This window comes from Neolamprologus multifasciatus, chromosome 2 (assembly GCF_963576455.1).
Source record: "Neolamprologus multifasciatus chromosome 2, fNeoMul1.2, whole genome shotgun sequence".
Lineage (NCBI taxonomy): Eukaryota > Metazoa > Chordata > Actinopteri > Cichliformes > Cichlidae > Neolamprologus > Neolamprologus multifasciatus.
In genome coordinates this window covers 23,134,292-23,153,959 of record NC_140440.1, presented here as the reverse complement: position 1 = coordinate 23,153,959, position 19,668 = coordinate 23,134,292, and the positions used below count along the sequence as shown (strand labels likewise).

The 19,668-nt window shown below is 37.8% G+C and overlaps 1 protein-coding gene across 2 annotated transcripts in view; it reads left to right on the top strand.

Moving 5' to 3' along the window:
• ctnna1 (catenin (cadherin-associated protein), alpha 1) overlaps window positions 1-19,668 on the top strand; it is a 71,658-nt gene that overhangs the window by 35,565 nt on the left and 16,425 nt on the right. For both annotated transcript variants that reach the window (XM_085175577.1, XM_085175568.1), the window contains exons 9-15: window positions 232-384; window positions 6,043-6,135; window positions 6,644-6,800; window positions 7,660-7,860; window positions 11,341-11,492; window positions 14,757-14,867; window positions 17,201-17,382. In XM_085175577.1, coding sequence (XP_085031703.1) covers window positions 232-384; window positions 6,043-6,135; window positions 6,644-6,800; window positions 7,660-7,860; window positions 11,341-11,492; window positions 14,757-14,867; window positions 17,201-17,382 — 1,049 coding nt within the window. The remainder of the gene's footprint in view (window positions 1-231; window positions 385-6,042; window positions 6,136-6,643; window positions 6,801-7,659; window positions 7,861-11,340; window positions 11,493-14,756; window positions 14,868-17,200; window positions 17,383-19,668) is intronic.

The window sequence follows — 19,668 nt, the reverse complement described above, 5'->3', positions numbered from 1 at the left end:
TAGTGTTTGCGCTCAGTGAACTTTTATTGGAAAAAACAAATCAAATATTTTTTTCTTTACTTCAGCCTTTTGAAGTTTACCAGCAAACCTCAGGAGACTCTTGTCTCTCATAATGTCAGGATGTAATCTGTAGTTCAAAAAAGCTGTGGTAGACATCAGTCTGTATGTAAAGGATATGCACCAAGGGCATTCTAACACGTCCTTTTTCAAAAAAATCATCTTATTTCACAGCTGCGCAAAGCTGTGATGGACCATGTCTCTGACTCTTTCCTGGAGACTAATGTTCCCCTCCTGGTCCTCATTGAAGCTGCTAAGAATGGCAATGAGAAAGAAGTTAAGGAATATGCCCAGGTGTTCCGTGAACATGCCAACAAGCTGATTGAGGTATTGTATGGTTTTTTGTTTGTGTCGTTCCCCCCCTCCAGTGCATTTGCAGTCAGAACCTGACCCACCCCCAGATCGTAACACTCAAATGCTTCAACTCTATCCCATTAGTGTTGCATATTTAATTTTTATTGTAGTTTCTGTTCTCTGAGATAAAACTTGTGATAAGACTATAGTATTATTGTGCCTTTAAAAGGCTTCTTTAAAGGTCTTTGGTCAGTCTGATGTTGGTCACTCTCACACACAAACATTAAATAAAGAAATAATAATTATTAAACATAATATTTAAGGAGCTCTATTGCAGATCCTGGATCCTTTCCCCTTTTCCCCCTAAAATGAAAAATAATAAAAAATTGCTATGTGGCCAAAGACATCAAAATTACTCTTTCTTTATTATGAGAAGCAAAAAATATTTTTAGATCATTATGAAACTTTTTTTGGCTGTCATAGTAGTCACGTCAGTAATCTTTAAGAGCTAGTTTTGAGTCCATAACCTTCCACTAACAGACGAGAATTTAATACGTGGTAAAAAAAAAATAATTCAAGATGCAAGGAGAAAAGCAAAGTAATGGACTCGATAGGCAAGAAACTAACAGAACATTCAGCCAGGCTCATTAGTGGTCTTTCCTTCCGTTCCTCTAATGCCTGTGTAGAGCATCATATGCTGACATTTGAAAGTGACTTCTGTCTATGGGCATATTGCCATGAGTGTAGCTGGACATATAAGACTAGCTAGGACAAGCAACATGCATATTCACCAGGGAAACCATTGAAGCATCAGAAGGAAAGGGGGAGTGGGCAACAACACTGGGGAGTAGCCCCTTAAGTAGCACCTGAAGGCCTGAGTGTCAGATGTGGCATTAGAGCATGACATTGCTAGACCTTGCTAATGCATGGTTACCATTTGTGCTTGAAACACTTAGAAACACAAGGGGGGGGGGGGGGGGGGGAGTGTAATTTAAAAAAAAAATTAAATTTAAACCAAAGTAGTTTTGGTTTAAATGTGTTATGAACTTTATGGAGAAATTTCTTTTAGTAATTTTTGCTTAGTTTTCATTTTCATTTGAATATACATGTTGTATGATATCCACTTAAGAATAAAAGGTGCATCTGTAAAAACTGCTTATCAGCAGCACAAAAGAAAAACTGTACAAATGATGTTTAAAGAATGTAAACTCCAAATACTGTCTATTTAAAGCTGGGGCTCGTTGTGGTAATTGTTGCTATCGTGACTTTAACTAGAGTTAGTCATGATAGCCTCCATATCTGCAGTGGAACTGAGCTCCTACATCAGTCTAGTTGTACTGAAATATTTATCAGCAAAAGATGTTTTTGTCGTACATAAATTAGGAATGCTAGTTGTTTAGTAAAGCCACTGAACAGCATCTTGGCACTGCGTTGATGGGCATCATTATGGTAGAGTTTTAAGCACTGGGCAAAGTAACTTTCTTGCTGATTAGGCATTTTCTAAAAGGGAGCCAGTTGCCATAAATTTCCATTTTAAAATTTCCATTAGGAGATACTCAGTGTAATCTAGCAGTTTATCCTCCACATACTTTCTTTAGTGTGTTCCTTCCAAAAAACGACAAACATCAACTGCTGCAACACAAGCGTTCACAACCTAAGCTGATGTATGCCTTCAAACCTAGAGAGAGCTAACTAGGACCTGGGAATTATAAATCATGTTAAATCATGTTTTGCAACAGCTTCGACAGAAGTGGCATACATTACTCTTCATTTTGGCTAAAGATTTCTGCCTCTTTAGAAGCTGCCAGCATTGCATTTTGTCATTTTTACATTAACCTTTTAATTTTTTTTTTAATGTATCCCATCCCTGGTTAATATGATTGGCAAAAGCACACAGTCAAGTATTATCTCACTTCTCAGGAAAATTATTCCTGTAAGCCAACATCAATACAATCGGCCAAACAGTAAGCAGTTCACAGTGGAACTCTTGGCTTTCACCTTTAAATAAAAATGGTTGACATTTACCTTCAAATGCATCTTAGGAAGTAGGTATTGAACTGTGCTGTGGGCCGCTCTAGATTAGAGCCTTTGCCAAACAATATATATGCAAATCAATAGAGCTGGAAAGACTAGAGAGAGAAGTTGAAACATGTTTGTTTCTTTATAACATATTGAACAAAAATGCTTTAAATACAGGATGTCCTCTGTTCAGTAGCAGGAATAGCAAAGAGCAACCAGTCTCTGGCTGTGTTTTGTATGACATCGCAGGTTGCGAAATTGTAGTCTGCCGTAAGGCAAATGGCCTATTACATTACACACATTTTTATGAAAGCTACATTATGACTGACCCATATTTAGAGAATGAGGGGGATACAAAAAAACTGCATTCAATTTGGCATGCACCAAGCTGTGTAAGGTTCTCATCTAGGCAAAGGGATGGTTGTCACATTATGCAGAGGGTTACTTATTTACCTCATTTAGATAAGTTGTTTGTTTTTGAGTGCACACTCAGTTCTGAAATATAAGCTTTGGAGTGTGAAGCCATTATAAGTCATAAAGATGTGCTACATAGCAGGTCAAGATGCAGAGATGTGCATTACTGATGGTATAATCAGCAGTGGAAAGTGAATTTACTGGTAAACCCCACCTAAGAATTTCTTTTGTTTAAGAAAAAAAATTAAGCATTGCCCTAAAGCAAACCCTTTTTTTAAATGTTTTAAAAAAACAAACAAACTTGCACCCATTATCCATAACTCTAAAACCAGTCACTAAATATTGTGTTCCCTCATGTCAGTAAAACAACTCTTGGTAATCAGCTTTTCCATGAGTGCATGGAGTTAATCAGTGTATTTAATCTTACCTGTCAGTGGTATTATGTCATTGACATGTGAATGACCAGTTGTACACCCTTTCATTTTAAAAAGATTTGGTGTCTGAATACCTTATTGATGTTCAGGTCTAATGGATAACTTTAATTTTTAATTTTTTTTAAGCTTGATGTATGGACGGTCACACTGCAGTTGTATACCTGGATCAATAGCACTGATACTAAACCACTGCAGTGATGAAGATATTTTATGGTAAATATATTATCCATGATATTAGCATAAGCTTGTAGTTTGTTGGATTATCTGTCCTTAGTGCAACTGCTTGACTGGGATAGCTGTTACAGGGCCATAGTTATTTCAAATAAATGCAACCCCAGTGTCAGCTTAAAACATGTTTGGTATGTTCACTGTGAGAAATATGGGTTTGAGATTTGTAAATCATTGCTTTTATTTTTATTTTTTTTAACTTTTACATTTTACACATTGTCTCAGCTTTCTTGGAGTTGGGTTTGTACATATTGTTGATGACAGAGTACCTCTTTAACAAGGGGTTGTGTATTAAGGAATAGCTCTGTGGGACAGGAAGGTAAGAAAACAGGTGCACTTTTGTAATTGTTTGCATAGACTGTAAAGTTGGGCTCCCCTGATACTTTAAATGGTATGGTACAGTGTTGCAAGTGGAATGGCATCTCTCTATGCAGAAACATCTCCTTTCCCAGTGGTTCACAGGGGGCGTCATTAAAAGCTTATGTGAAAGATTGTGCAAGTAAAAACACAGGTCTTTCCAGTTTTTCTTCATGTAACCACTCTTCATTCGTCCTCATGGATTACTAAATGTTCTCTCTCTGGTTCCAGTATGTTTGAATAGCGATGTAGGATATGTTTATATCAATGTTTCAGTGCTTTAGCTACACAGTAAAGAAAGTGCTTCTCATCAGCAAATTACTCAGACATTTTAAGGTTTGAAAGGGCCTCCTCAATGCAATACTTTGGCAGCCAGTGATGCACCACCACCAGCCCATCAAATAAGATGTTTTTTGTTTTTGTTTGTTTTTTCTAATAAGTATTATTTCCCTGTCTGTTAATGGTATCAGAGGAAGAAGAATATCATCACAGAAACCTGTTTTTGAATAGAAGTTGATTAAAGGAAAAAAGATAAATTGAATACCTAAGCTGAGCTTTTTTTTCATTCCTTTTCTAACCTCGTGCTTTTGATCCAATCAGACCTATTATTAATGTACGTTTTAAAATCCAGTGTGTCATCTTGGCTGACAGTTTTGTTGCGCTTTGTGACCCAGATGTCAGTAAAGTAGTAAATTAGTGACCAAACTTTAACAGATTTATGTGTGGGAATACAAAAATAAGAGCAAAGCTGTTGGACTCCTTGTCCTTGCGCTTTTGCTGTCATGAGTTGGTTTAGTCCTTTGTAATTGATTATGTTTCAGCACATTTTCTGTCTGTTGAATAATCCCATTTTGGTGCAGTTCCTCACATCCCAGGCATTCTGTTACAGCATTGCTGCCAGTATATGCCAACCAAAATGGGAATCTTCAAAGCCTTTGACCTAAATTTATGTCGCTATGAGTAGATGTCTAATGTAAAACTTGAGTATGAAAGACTATTTAGAGATAATTGTAGGAGAGCTTTATTTTAGTCAACACAGAAAAAATTACTGATGTTGGCAGCTGCAGGCAAGATTTGCTTAGTTTAGCACTCCTGTTCTCACTCTACTGCTCACTTTTTGAAAGTGTCATTAATATTTGCCTCTCCAGGAGCGTAATGGCAATCTGGCAGTCTTGTGATTCAGTCACTGAGAATAACAATATCCTTGAGTTAACCAGCTACAACTTAGATTTCCATTTGGTGAAATTTACTTTTATTCTGGGAATTGAATACAGAACTTTCCCAACAGCTGGGCTTTTGTTTTTCCTCCTACTTTTTTGGTTTCTCCCTCTGTGTCATCATATTGTATCATTTTTAGCAGCTTTATAAATTAATCCACAGCAGTGGGTTTGTATTCCACAGGGATTAGTTGTATTGCAGAGCTGCTCCATTTCTGACGGAAGAATCCCTAAACCAGGCTACCATAATGAACTTATCCAAGTTTAATTATGTATCTACAGTATGTATGGCGTTTGTTTCTGTTTTCTCTCAAAATTAGTGCAGTGCCCCGTTCAAAGTGCTGCCTTTATTCAGAGCAGGCGCACAGCATCTGAGATTTGTGGCGAGAGGAATGGTAACAAAATGGATAAATGATTTGGGTTGTTAACACCCACTCTGCTTGAGCCAACACTGGTTCCTGTGAGTTAGATGGACCATTTCAAGCAATGCAAAGACAGACACTAGCAATTAAGTGTTTAAAATTTTCATATTGTGATTATTTTCTTATCACAAATATCAATATTTATCACAGCTATCGGTTTTGTTACTTGCTGTGAAAATGGGCTGAAAGTATATTAAAACAAACTGAAATTGTCTTAACAAATGTCATATTGATTGAGGGTCACAAACAAAACTAAAATAAACAAAAAAAAAAGACCACCCCTGAATATGAACAATTTAGTTTTGACTGTGGTTTTCTTCCTTTCCTTTTTATTTGAATAATTTATAGCTCCAGCACCTCAGCCAAGCGTGATACAAAGCTTTGTACTGAAAACAAACATTTATACTAGTTTGCATATGAGTAGTTTTAGCGACCTCACACACCTTAAATAATTATCAAGAATCAATGGACACAGCAGTGGCAGGTTTTTTCTTTTGTTTTTTTAATCACACATGTTTTTTGTTGATTTTTTTTTTTTTTTTTTTTTTTTTTTGTAAGATTTTGGCCTTTGGTTAACAATTTTGTTTTTGTTCATTGTAGGTGGCAAATCTGGCATGCTCCATTTCCAACAATGAGGAAGGGGTAAAGCTGGTCCGTATGGCTGCATCTCAACTGGAAAGTCTTTGCCCCCAGGTATGTTTGCCCCCAGCTGTCACCCAGCTCAGGTCTTGGAGCACATCCAAAAGTCAATAAATTTAATTGCAAGCACATACTGTTTTCAGCGAACAACAGTTGAAATCTGTTTACGTCTCTAACCTCCCTTTTTTGTGTGTGTGTGTGTGTGTGTGCGCGCGCGCAAATAACAAGTTTGTTTTGCTTGTCAATCTTTTGACCATTGAGTCCATTTTTTCCACACACCTGCTGCTATCGCTCTTTTTAAGCTCATCTAATGAGTCCCATTCATCCTGAGCTATGATATCCACAGATGTTTCTTAGTCCAAAACAAACAATCCCTTATTTTTGTCCTAGTCAGTATCTAAAAACACTCCCTGTAATCACCTCTAGAAATTAATTTTCTTCCTAATTCAATCCTAACATTGAGCTAGGGGAATGGGGTCTTCGTGCAATCAACCTATGCTAATGTTGTGGCTCAAGGCTATGTTGTAATTGAGCTTTAATGGTTGTAATTGGGTGATTACAGGTGATTAATGCAGCGTTAGCCCTCGCTGCCAAGCCCAACAGTAAGGTGGCCCAGGACAATATGGATTTGTTCAAGGAGCAGTGGGAGAAGCAGGTTCGCGTCCTCACTGATGCTGTCGATGACATAACCTCCATTGATGACTTCCTTTGTGTGTCTGGTAAGTCTTGTTTATTTGCATGTCATAGCCATGAGGGAACAAAAGAAGTTTTTCCAAATAGTTGTAATGGTCTGGATATTATTATTCCTGATGCTTATAGACTAAACGCAGTGCATAACGGAGGAAAAACCTTTTTATAAGGTCTGTGGTAGTAGTGTTTCCTCGTGAGTCGCAGTCACACTGTACACTTCTCAGATATATATATCTAATGTGGCCTTAGCAAAATGTTTAAACGTAGAAGACCATATTTGTCACCACTATCCACACAACAGGGTGATTGAGATTGTAGTGCGGTGCTAACCACTGTTATTTGATTTAAAATATAACGTATGTATGTAAGATGCATAAGCCATCTTAATTCTCCCTTTGTCCAACAACAAGCATCGGTTCACTCTCCAAGGTATCATTATGCGCTATAGAGAAAAACCCAGAAGCATGAGCAGAACTACATCTCTATTTGACATCCTGTCATGTATGTTGAAGCACACAAATGGTTTAGTCCTCATTAAGCATTAAGCAGAGTGGCTTCTCTGACCTCCAGCCAAGGACAGACTGTAATTTACACAGTGGACATTTGCATTTTATAGGCGGCTCATTAATAAGTATTCTAAGAATTGGTTTTCAAACCCATACCCTCCAACAAACGCATATTATGTACTTGAGTTTTTCAGTGGCTTTTAATTTCAGGACTAACTCAGGAATGAGAACTTCCTAATTTTTTTAGACTGTCACATTATGTGTCATATTATACTGTAGTCTTTTTGATTAAAAAAAAAAAAAGTGTGTGTGTGGTTGTGTGTGGAGAGGTCCGTCCGTCCGGGCTGTACACTAATAATTTCACACTGCTTTATGTCCCCAGAGAACCACATCTTGGAGGATGTGAATAAGTGTGTCATCGCTCTGCAAGAGAAAGATGTTGATGGTTTGGACCGTACCGCTGGGGCTATTCGAGGCCGTGCTGCCAGAGTTGTCCATGTGGTTACTTCAGAGATGGACAATTATGAACCTGGAGTCTACACAGAGAAGGTTTTGGAGGCAACCAAGCTCCTTACTGATACAGGTACCACAGAAACAAATAAGTTTACTACTAAATAAATTTAGACAAAAATACCGAGAGGGTAGACACGGTAACACTTGCTAATGTAGGTTACTCCAAGTAAAACGAGAAGGCAGTGGGTCCATGGGCATGGATGGCGTCATGGTTGCTGTGTCCATATTTTATATACATTCTGTGGTTAACACTTATACCGTATTTTCCGCACTATAAGGTGCACTTTGTTCTCAAAAATCAGCAGTGCGCCTTATAATCTGGTGCGGCTTATCTATGAATTCTGGCTATTTACTGACTTCGAGCCGATTTTATGTGGTACACGCCGCTCAAAAATCTGTCAAAAAATGTTTTAGTAGGACTTTGCTAAGCTACGAAGCCGCACCGCTTGATGGATTGTCTGAGCGTTATGGCTACCGTAGTCAGGAGCCTCGTGGCTCATAGTAATCTGGGTCCAAAACTCAGTCCGTGTCAGTCAAACAAACACTGTGTAAATTCTTTCATCTTTAATAAAATGATCAGTGCTGCTGCTTTACCAGGTGTAACAATTAAGTTAAACATCCAGGCATCCATGAAAACAGAATATATTAAATTTAACGGAGTTAGAAGTTAGCAGAAAGTTAGCTCGCTAGTTTCACTAGTTACCTAAACACGATATACCATGTTCTGACTGAGAGATCTCTGGGGAAAAAAGAAAACGTACAGCTCTGCTATCACTTCCAACATGAATCAAGACAGAAAACTACACAATAGTGACGTTTGTAGGGTTACTGAAGTTGGGCTAGATGGTATATAATGCTGTGCTAGTGATTGCTAGCGACACAGCTGTGTTAGCATACCAAAGCATAACACAGTGAACCTGGAGAATGAACGCTAACTTTTTTCCACTTGATAAAAGTTCCCAATGTGTGGTTTTTGTTTGTTTTTTTTTGTTTGTTTTTTTTTTGTTTTGGACAAATGCAATTGCATGGAAAATTGCTGTAAACGGACCAAACTTCAGTAGGGGAGAACAACTGAGATAATCCAGCCACAATATGAGGTTAGTCATTAATATAAGATAACCTTTATTAGTCCCACACGTGGGAAATTTGTTTTGTTACAGCAGAAAGTGGACAGTGCAAAGTTACATAGCAAAAGTTAGAAAAACACTAGAACAACATATACTGTTGTTCCAGTGTTTATAGAGCAGCTACCAGCGAATTCAACATTAATGAATCAATTGTAAGGAAGTGGAGGAAGCAAGAGGAATGAGTTGAGTAAAGTTTGACTTATCTGACTGTTTTGTTTCGTTTAATGCGCCTTATAATCCAGTGCGCCTTATGTATGAAAACAGACCCATTTGTCGACAGTGCGCCTTATAATCGGGTGCACCTTATGGTCCAAAAAATACGGTATTTATTATCTACTTACATGGACTGACACACTAGGGGCCATAATGGCATGAGCGTGATAGTCTTTCTTTGATGTCCGTCTTGTTTTTGTGTAAAAACGGTTGACAAGAGTATAAAAAGATTAACTACAAAAGGGCTTTAAAATAATAGGGTCCCCCAGTTTAGCTCTTGCAGACTAGGAGAATCTATAGATCACAAGTTTGTTTGTTTGTTTGTTCTTTCCTAAGATTTTATTTTTATTTTGAGAATAGCTTTAGTTGCTTTCAAGAATGAGCTTATTTTGGTTATGCTATTTATTATAGGTGGTGGTGGTAGTGCTAGTACAATACAAACTCAGCACTTTTTTACAAACAGAACCAGAGGTATGCATGTTTAGACAGGTTGTCTGTAATATGGTGCACTGCACTCTTGGAGTATTTGTGTACAAATTAGTAGTCATACAAATGTATATAGAATTTCCTTTAATTTATTTTATCAAAAGGCCTCTAAAATCTTTACTTTTTATTTTTAAAAAGGCGGAGAGACCCTGCTCCATCCACTTTATCTTTGGTACATTGCCTGGTGCTAAAACCACACTAGTATCTGCCTACAAAGTTGTTTCTCAGAAGTCTGCCCTTTATTTGATTTGTCTTTGCTTTGGATGTTTTTGAGCATTTGAGTGCTGGTGGCATTTTAAAAAGCAACTTGTATAAATCTAGAATTGGCTTGTGAAATGCAATTTTCTGTTGAATGAGCCTGAGACATTTTGAGCTCTTCCACAATTCATTATGGTGCGTTGTGTGATATGGTCTCTCACACAACTTGCATTACTAGTCAGTATGACATGACAGTCACTGTTAACCCTTCAGTAGTATTCAGTTTTAATCCAAATTATGATGTAATCAATCTGTCATAGGGTCAAAGACTGAGTCATATTACATTTCCTTCCACCTGTGCTGTTATATTGCAGTTTAATGTGAAGGTTTTTTGTCCTTCAAAGGACAAATTCCAAAAAATATTTTGCAATGCAATAGAGAGGGGGAAAAACAATATTTACCAGGGCAAAAAAATCTTTATTAGCTTCTATTTTCAGTTTGTCTGAATGTTGAGGTGCATTTATACAATGTTTTCCTCCAGTTAGTAAAAATGTTTTTAAGTTCATTATCTATGGATTCACTAACAATAGTTATTTATTAACACTTTTTTTAAAAATGGGAACTTACTTGAAAGAGTCAATTGTGATAGTTTAAGGAGAGTAATCACTGTGACTGAAAAAGCCTGGAGGTTGCAAGCACAAAACCAAATCTGCTTTTTAATTCTGCTGCTCCCTCCCTCAACATTTGCATCTTGACACCCATGCTGTTCTCATGAAGTTGCAGCAAAATGCAACTCTCTTAATGCAGTGCTTTAAGTGGTGTCTATGCATATGTCCTGGTGACTCCAGAGCATTTATCAAATTGTCAGGAGTGCAAAATACATAGACCCTGAGACAGTTTTTTGAAAGCATCTATTGGAAAACTTTTTCTTCCATGTGCATTCATTTAAGGCATTGAGTAGACCACCAGTGCAAATTTCATTAGGTTTAATATAACACTTTGTAATTATGAATTCTGACACCACTATCTTCGTTTGCATTTAATTTTAATTCAACAGCAGATCAGAACTATTGTTCAATATTATCACTGGGGCGATTGATACTGATAAGTCGATTAATGTAATTTCCTTACTAGACAAACAGTATGTGTCAAGTAGCTTTATAACCCAAGTTACACTGAGAGAAATGTGATGGATGTAAAATGAAAAATGGGTCCAAGGTAAATTACTCTGATATAAGGATAAATATTTACAGAAGTGTATCTAACAACATTGTCAGTTCTGCTTATGGAACGCTATCTGATCAGTTTTCACTGTAGGAAAAAAGACCTACAGAGGTTTTCAGCATCAATACAGCTGTTTTATTATTTGATTCTGACACTACAGAAACTGTAGAAATGAGGCTTACATGTTAGTGAGTTGTGTACGGTTTACACTGCCAACACAATTATTACAACATACAGCCGTCAGGAAAAGCCACATCAGCATTGATAAAGGAACTGATCAGCTTCATCTCTGTTTCCTGTAGTCATGCCACGGTTTACAGAGCAAGTGGAGTCTGCAGTGGAAGCCTTGAGTGCAAACCCCTCACAGCCTGTGGATGAGAATGAATTCATTGATGCATCGCGCCTGGTGTATGATGGCATTCGTGACATTCGTAAGGCTGTCCTCATGATCAGAGTAAGTTGCACAGTTTTGTTTTTGTTTGCCTGTTTTTTATTCTTTCTAATGCAAAGTAAGGCTTCATATTGTCATCTATTTTTTTTCTCTTTCAAATTGTGACAGTGGGAGTTCTGACGGAGGATTTTTGATGTGGTTTTTAACAGCTTTTGAACAGAAGTCATATTCTTGGAGTTGCTCTATTGTTGCCCTATAAGTAGTAATATCCAGATTAGCTTTTTATCTATAATTGTGAGAACCTGTACACATGCAGTCTTGGGAACCTATGATTAACTTGTCTCAGGCAGTGGCCAACCTAATTGACCAGACTTGCAATTTCGGTAACAATGGGTTTAGTTGTCTGTGGCATAATGCCTTTTACTTGAGTCGAGCCACAATTTGGACAACAGTAAGTCATTGTGTCCCATGGATGAAGAAAACATTTCCATCAGGGTAAAACGTTTCATCATAGGATCACTATGAACAGTTTGGGCATTCAATCACAAATGGATTCAATCCATATTTCCTCTAAAATAAAGAAAAGTGAAGGGGGGGAAACCCACACAGCCTGTAGGAAATAAGATTCTGGGGGAATTTTTTTTTTTTTGTCTTTCAGCATATTACCCCCTGTAGCTAAAGTACCTGAAACTGCCAAATTTGATTTCTCAGTAGGGAGCAAATTTCTTTAAACCACTTGTCATGTTTAACAGTACCAAATAATGTATTTATCACACTAAGATACAAAGTGCTGGTTGCTGTCTTCTATTATTTTCAACACATTTTTTTTTTTAATCGAAAATACTAGCCTTGAGAGCACATTTTGTTTTGACAGTGGTCCTTAACTCTTACTAATAATCCTGCTCAACCACAAACAAAAAAAAAGCAATAACAAATGAAAAGAGGAACATTATCCTGCTTTTGCATTTTAATAAGTGAATGATTTAAGATGGAGGGTTTAATTGGCTTTCCTTAATTGAATTGCAAGCCGAAGAAATATATTTTCATCAATTTCCATCTGCCCTAGCTCCACTCTTACCCTTTTTGTTTCAGACCCAGCGGTGAACATTGGGCTTGTGGTTTGGGCTGAACACTACCTGGTAGATTTGTGGGCAGGTGTAATTTGGCACGTGTGACTGTTAACAGGACTTATTAAGCAGCTTTGCTCATAATGTATCTGTTAGCTTTATTCTGCCTTTAAGTGCCAGCTGGAGAGACTGATGAGATTGAACCTTCACCCACCACTTTCTAGAGAAGGCAAAGGAAAAAAATGGATTAGTGTTATCTCTGCATTTATGTTATTTCCAGCAGCATCTACACAGCACACTCTTTAATCTTAGTCTTAATTACTGTTTGTTATAATAAGATTAAAGGCGTATCAAAAGCATTGATCTAGACTGATTCAATTGCAGGCTAAACTGTCATTCAAGGGTTTTTCTGTGGGCACGTTCAATTCTGAGTCCAAAGAAATATGAAATCCTCCTAACAGCTGCGCTGAGATGGCCACGAGACAGCTTCTCTTCAGGGCATGTCCACTCACATGTACAAACCCACCCTCTTGCTGTCTTTCTGAAAATCCCCACATGCAAAGCCCTAGTCTTAAATCAAAACAGACAAGAGTGTGGTTGGGGCTGCTTAAGATAGACTCATCTTTAACCTCTATAAGTAGTGCACAGACAGTCTGTTAGATGTCCCTTGAATATTTGACAGGCAGACAGACCCCTCTCCCAACCTCCAGTGACATCAGAGAATATGCCTCCTAGACATGAAACGGTCTCGAAGTCAGCGAGCCACTGACAGTTAGATACAGAGGGCAGCTGTTACCGTATGATTTGTGCGGTGCATCACAGCCCAAGGTGATTTTTCTGCCTCTGTCCTAAAAGAAGAGAAAATTGTCTCGACCCACAGAGGCTATGAGCAGAATGTCACAAAAGGAATAAAACTGGGGTTATTTCAGTGTTGAACTGTCTCATTCATATTTACGACAGGAGGAAAAAAATTCTGGTTAAGGCTATGTCTGTTTTCCAGCTGTGTCATAATGCTATAATTTCACCTCTTGCCCTGTACACTTGTAATTATTGCATTTCAGATATCATCTGTACATGTATGCGTCATGAAGGCGTTACAGGTGACATGGATAATTGCAGCTTTCAGACACTGTAGAAATACAGAATTATCACCTAAAACCTGATTAACATATTTTCCCACAATGTGGAAAAAGTGGGTTTTAACTTCATTTTACCTTGACAGCAGGTTTTCAATATGTTGTCTTTTTTTAGACTGCAGGCTATTGTTGTCACTTCTCACAGTAGTTTCCCACTGGGTGCCCACCATGAGTTATGAGTTCTGAGCCTCCCACGTTCACAGGTTATCTGTTGCACAGGCCGCAGCAGGTGATATCTCTGCCCCACTGAACAGCATTGTCTGAGTTGAAAGCGATGCCGATGAGTCACTACAGCTTTTGTATCTGAAACCATACCCATATTCCCTTGAGTACAAGAACATCTCTACATTCCCTAAAGCACAGTAAGGTTGTTCAGAGACTTTCAACTATTTTTTCATTACAGAAAGGAGGTAGTGAGACAGCCGGATAAGCACAAGCCAGGGCGTCTGCATCCTAATGTCCCTTTATCTGTCCACATCATCTCCCCTGTTCCTACATATCAACTAACTTTTGCCTATCACTTAATATTGTATCTTGCCTGAAGCATAACCAGCAAAGATAAAGTTCATTTTATATATTAATAATATGGCAAATTGTTCCCTGTGGCTTGTTTTGCATTCAGGGCAAGAGGTAAAGGATCTGAGATGAAGTGGCAAAATTCTGGAAAAACACAATTCATGCCTCACTCGCCTTTCTACAGATAGCGACAGATGGGCCTCTAAAGTGTTTTGCTCCCAATATGTTTCGTACCAGCTCATACCTTCATTTTCCCTCTCAAGATGCACAGGCAGCACATTACACTTGATTTACAAATTCATTTGGAGTTTACAGTTTCTCTACCAAGCTGTGGAGAGGGTAGACATTTATCTCATGCTGCCCTGTCTGGCAGCACTAAGGCATTTCTCATAGATAGTAAGCAGGTTTGTTATTTAATAGTGTTCACAATGCTGTAGTATGCCAATATTATTTTATGTTCCCCACTTACGTACAAACAGCTTTTTCTTACCTTATTCCACTTCATCTCCCATTTTTCTTTTTTCCCCTCTACCTGGACTTTTTTTTTTTTTTTTTTGGATGTTTGTCTTTCTTTTGACATCTTTTCATGCTCTGTTGTCCTGTTACAGACTCCAGAGGAATTGGATGACTCTGACTTTGAGACTGAAGACTTTGATGTTCGCAGCAGGACCAGTGTGCAGACAGAGGATGACCAGCTTATTGCTGGCCAAAGTGCACGGGTATGTTGTTCAGAGGTTCTGATTCTGTATTTACTCCTCTTCCTCTAAAACGAAGGGTCATCAAATTGCAACAATACTTTGGGAAAAATTGTGAAATATCCTAGAGAGAAACACATCTCAAAAATGTATTTTCCTATGAGAAAATGGGTTGCTTCAGTGTGCAGCTTAACTGTATTTTTACATGGTTAAATATTAGCTTTACAAGATTGTTTCAGTATCACAGTTGAATATTGTCATCCAACTCTATAATTTTTTTTTTTTTAATATGGTACGTTTAAAAATATACTTGAGACAAATGTCACTTGACTGGTGCAATAACATCAATTGGAATAGTTTATTTGAAGAGCAATTTCATATCTCTAATGAAATTTGAAGATGAGAAAAGTAGAACCAATACATTAGTCTTTCTATATTTGCAGGAAATATTTAGTCTTTTTTAACTGTGTTCTAATATTAATGCTGTCCCAGCCATTGTTTATTTTTCAAACACTTCACCCACGTACTTGGTGATGATGGCTTGTCTTCTCAATAGCTCAAGTTATGGGGAAAAAAGGTTTAACCATATAGAGCTCTTATATTCAACTTAAAATGGACCTGTTATGCTTTTACTTTCTGTTTCTCAAAGAATGGATAGATATAGATGAGTATGACACTTTTTGGCTAATGCTAAAAGATGAGCTGTTCTATCGATACAGAGCAATGCTGGAGGATCAAAACTTTACATGAGTTTTAAGGAAAGTGGCATCTTTAAAATATTTTTCTTAATATTTGGCCCCATTAATCTATCATTAAAATGTTATTGAAGAAAAGCGACATAGTAACCAAGCAGCTTTTTAAAAAAAAAATTCTGAGTCATGCAAGCTCTTGTGCACACGTAAACCTGTTTATAAGCTATATTAATTACCCGAAGACAGTTGGTGACTCCAGAATAACCTTTTGCTCACTCATTTTAACTGTTTTAAAAATAGTATAGGTTTTTCACTGCAAATGACCTTTTTAACAGTATTCATGGCAACAGAGACATTCTGCACTCACCTTTAAGCATAGATTGGAAATACGATAAAAGCAGACAAATATAAAGCTCAGCAGCAACACATGTATGCAGATGAGTTGGAGAAATTTTCAATTTTTAAGAAATGACGATAATAAGTCAACTTTAAAGTACTGACTTCGTGTGAATTACGTCCTCCAGTTTGCTTTCCTTCAGTCATCCATGCCATCTGGCTCTTAGATACCATGTCACAGACGGAACCAGTGAATTTTTGTTGACTGAGCAGTCTGCACTCTGTGAGCTACCTAAAAAGACTGAGCAGCTAGTTATTGTTTCTTTCCCTGTGTGGTGTAACACACTGCGAATCCAATCTTTTGTGCCTCTGGACAGCAGCTTTGTGTGTTCTTTTGTCATGAGATTACTTCAATACAACATTCACTTGGATAGGACAGAACTGCAGTTCTACAGTATTTGTACTACACACCAAATTTGTTAAATTTAAGGTTAAACTTGTAACTTTATATTTTAAGAATATAGAGAGATTGTACATGTCTTGATCTCAAAAGTCCCTCATGGCTCCATCGGTACATTTCAAGTGTTTTTGTTGTTGTTGTTTTTAAATCGCCAAAGATGATCTATTTTGTTAGGTACAGTCTTTCCATCTGTGCACTGCATAAACAGCTCTTTTGAAGCTTATGTGCCTCTAGAGAGAGGGTCCCATTTATCAGCAATAGAATGAACACTTGTGTGATGATATTGGATTTCCTGCTCTTAAGTGTCTGCTTACTTTGGCCTGACAGGCTCATTCACTGAATGGCTGATGTCTGATTGCCTTTTTTTGGAAGCTGCCCTCTTACTCTCCAGTCCAAAAGGATGGATAAATATGGTGATAAATACATCTTAACGTGAATAAAGTAGTTGTAAATAACTCTCCTCATACTGGTCTTCAGTGGCCAGAGGTGGTGAGTTCATATTTTTCCAAGATATGTTACATATGACTCACTCGCTCTGAACATAATTTTGAACCCAGCTTTGAATTTTGGGGATGAGAGAACAATATTTTCTTATTTATTCAGAGGCTACTTCATGCAACCATTATTCAGGCACATTGCTGAAAAGCAATTTATACACCAAATAGTGATCAATTATGCATGTGTTTAAATTCTAAATAAAGGGTCACACAGTTGTGTAGGACATCCTGCTGCCTTGGTATTCTCAGGCGTGGTTTCAAACAAGACTTACTCATGGATTATGGCCGCCAAACTTATGTTCATGGTATCAGTAACAGTATGTTTAGGTCTAGTTTGCTAACCAGCCATGCTTTTCATAAATCCTCCTTCAGGCAATCATGGCTCAGTTGCCCCAGGAGCAGAAGGCAAAGATTGCTGAACAGGTGGCCAGCTTCCAGGAAGAGAAGAGCAAGCTGGATGCAGAGGTATCCAAGTGGGACGACAGTGGCAATGACATCATTGTGTTGGCCAAGCAGATGTGCATGATCATGATGGAGATGACAGACTTCACCAGGTGAGTGTTAGTGGACTGCTTTAAAGAATACCTTTGATTGGTAATTACTGTCATGTACTTGCATGGGGACAAAATATGTGCCGCATGTCAACTTCCCCCTTGCTCGCATTAATATTCTGATGTTGTGCACTTCAGGCAAAATGCCTTCCAAGTCAGATTGCATATTTAACTTAAGCCTGTGTCAAATACAATCAGCCAGTAAGCCTACATTTGTTTTCCCAACATTTGCTCATATCTGCACAATGCTGTCCACCTAGTTTAGCAGTACCATTCATGCATCAGTGCCCTTTTCCTTGAGCAGCACTGTTGGTAGGATTTTGTTCTTGATTATTTTTCAGTCCTCCTTTAATCTTAATATGCACAGCCATAAGCAGTGTGTCAGATCTCCCTCTCTCCTGGTACATGAATAAAGCTCTGGAAGTGGGGATTCTCCATCCACAGAGCTGCTCTAAAGTGGCTGTATTCACTCTTGGTAAATGGTTCAAGAGGTGAAGAGCTCAGCGGGGACAGGTGAGACATTTTACACCAAAAAAGAGAGACTACATTTGAACTATGGGTCTAAGGAAAGTAAAATAAAGACCTGGTAAATGTCATGACTTAATAATGTTATAAGCTGTTCAGCCACTTGTAATTACTAAATCAGCATTTTGTCAACATGCAAACTACTTGGAAATGAAAGTGAGCTTGAAGTAAGTAGTAGATTCCCAGTGTTTCTTTTACCTGTACACAGTCTTTTTTTGTGCACATTTGGGGCACGTGTTTTTATGCTATAGATGGTGAATAGTGCCTAAATTTGCTAAACTTCTATGATGCAAACTCTGTATCAGCAGCAAAATCAGAAAAGATTGACCTTAGTGTGTTGAGCCCAGATAGTCTTGTAAACAGATAGTAGCAAATGTAGTTAAACATGGCCTTATCCTGAAATTTTTGTCAAGTCTGTTTTAGTGAACCTGTTGACATAAGAGATCTCGCCACTCTTGGCTCTGACTCTGCAGCAACACACACACACACACCTTTGTACAGAAGTAGCAGCCAGTACCCTCCAAAGGCCTCATTAGAAATTTGGCTCTTTTTCAGTTCATCCTGGTCTTTGCCATTTGCTAACAGATTTGTTGGATTTCACTTCACATCAAAACGCATCAAACCATAAACAACAAATTCAGTGATGAAGTTCTCATTGCTGCATGTGACGCTTTCTTTGTTGTTGTTTCATTGTTGGATATACAAGTAAGTTCAGGACCTTGAAAATTCACAAAGGATGTGATACTGGCTTTTTCTCTCACCCGCTGATGATAGAAAAGTGCGAATCGTGACCCTTGCCAAGTACACAGTGGGAGCTTGTCCGAAGAGATTACTGATTATGGTTCACCAACATCACCATCTCTACATTACCTTCTAGCTTACAGTGTGAGTGCATTTGGATGTTGGCATGCACAAGTGGACATTTTGACTGGCTGCCTGTATTTGCGTCTGACTATATTTGTATGGCTGTGCCTTTTTAAATTTTCTAGCGAATTACTCAGAGGACGTTTGTCTAACTCTGAGTCACCTCCGTAATGATGATGAAATGCTGCCTCTCTATCTTCATCTTCTGAATGGGTCAAAGATCCCGTCTCCTTGGCCAAAAAAGTGAATTGCTGGAAAGCTGTAGAGGATTTGAAATACTGACATAACCAGCAATCTGACCAGGGTTAAATAGGAACCAGCCATGTTTGCTTGCAGTACTTCTTATTCATGCAGAGGATTAAGAGAAAATTTTTACATGACATGCAGATGATACTGCTCATCCTGGACTAAAGTCAGTGCTTTTTAGTGAACTCAGACAGCCACATGCCTACTTCAGCTTTCATTATTTATCTAACAAATGCATTTTATCATTCGAAAACATTTTAGTTATACGTTTTCAGCCAAAGATTGACAAAGCTATAATAAAAATAAGCATGACTAATAAATCTTTGAGAATTTCAGTCAGTACTTTAATACTGAAATGGCAGTATGAATGTGAGTGAACATTTGATGAGTTGCTTTGTTTGTAGCCTTTCACCTCTCTTACAGTTTCCAAAATGAAATCACAAAGTCAATTTATAAACCCAGTTAAACTTCAGTGAATGGTAACTCATGGACTATTGTTATGTGAGTAATAAAAGAAGAGAAATGCTGTGCTCTATTAGATAGAAAATGAGGCACCTTCATGAATGTGATGAGCTGCTGACCTTGTATGCAATTTCTTTATTTATCCTTTGAATATTTGAATTGAATTTATACATATAAGTCATACTTCTTCCA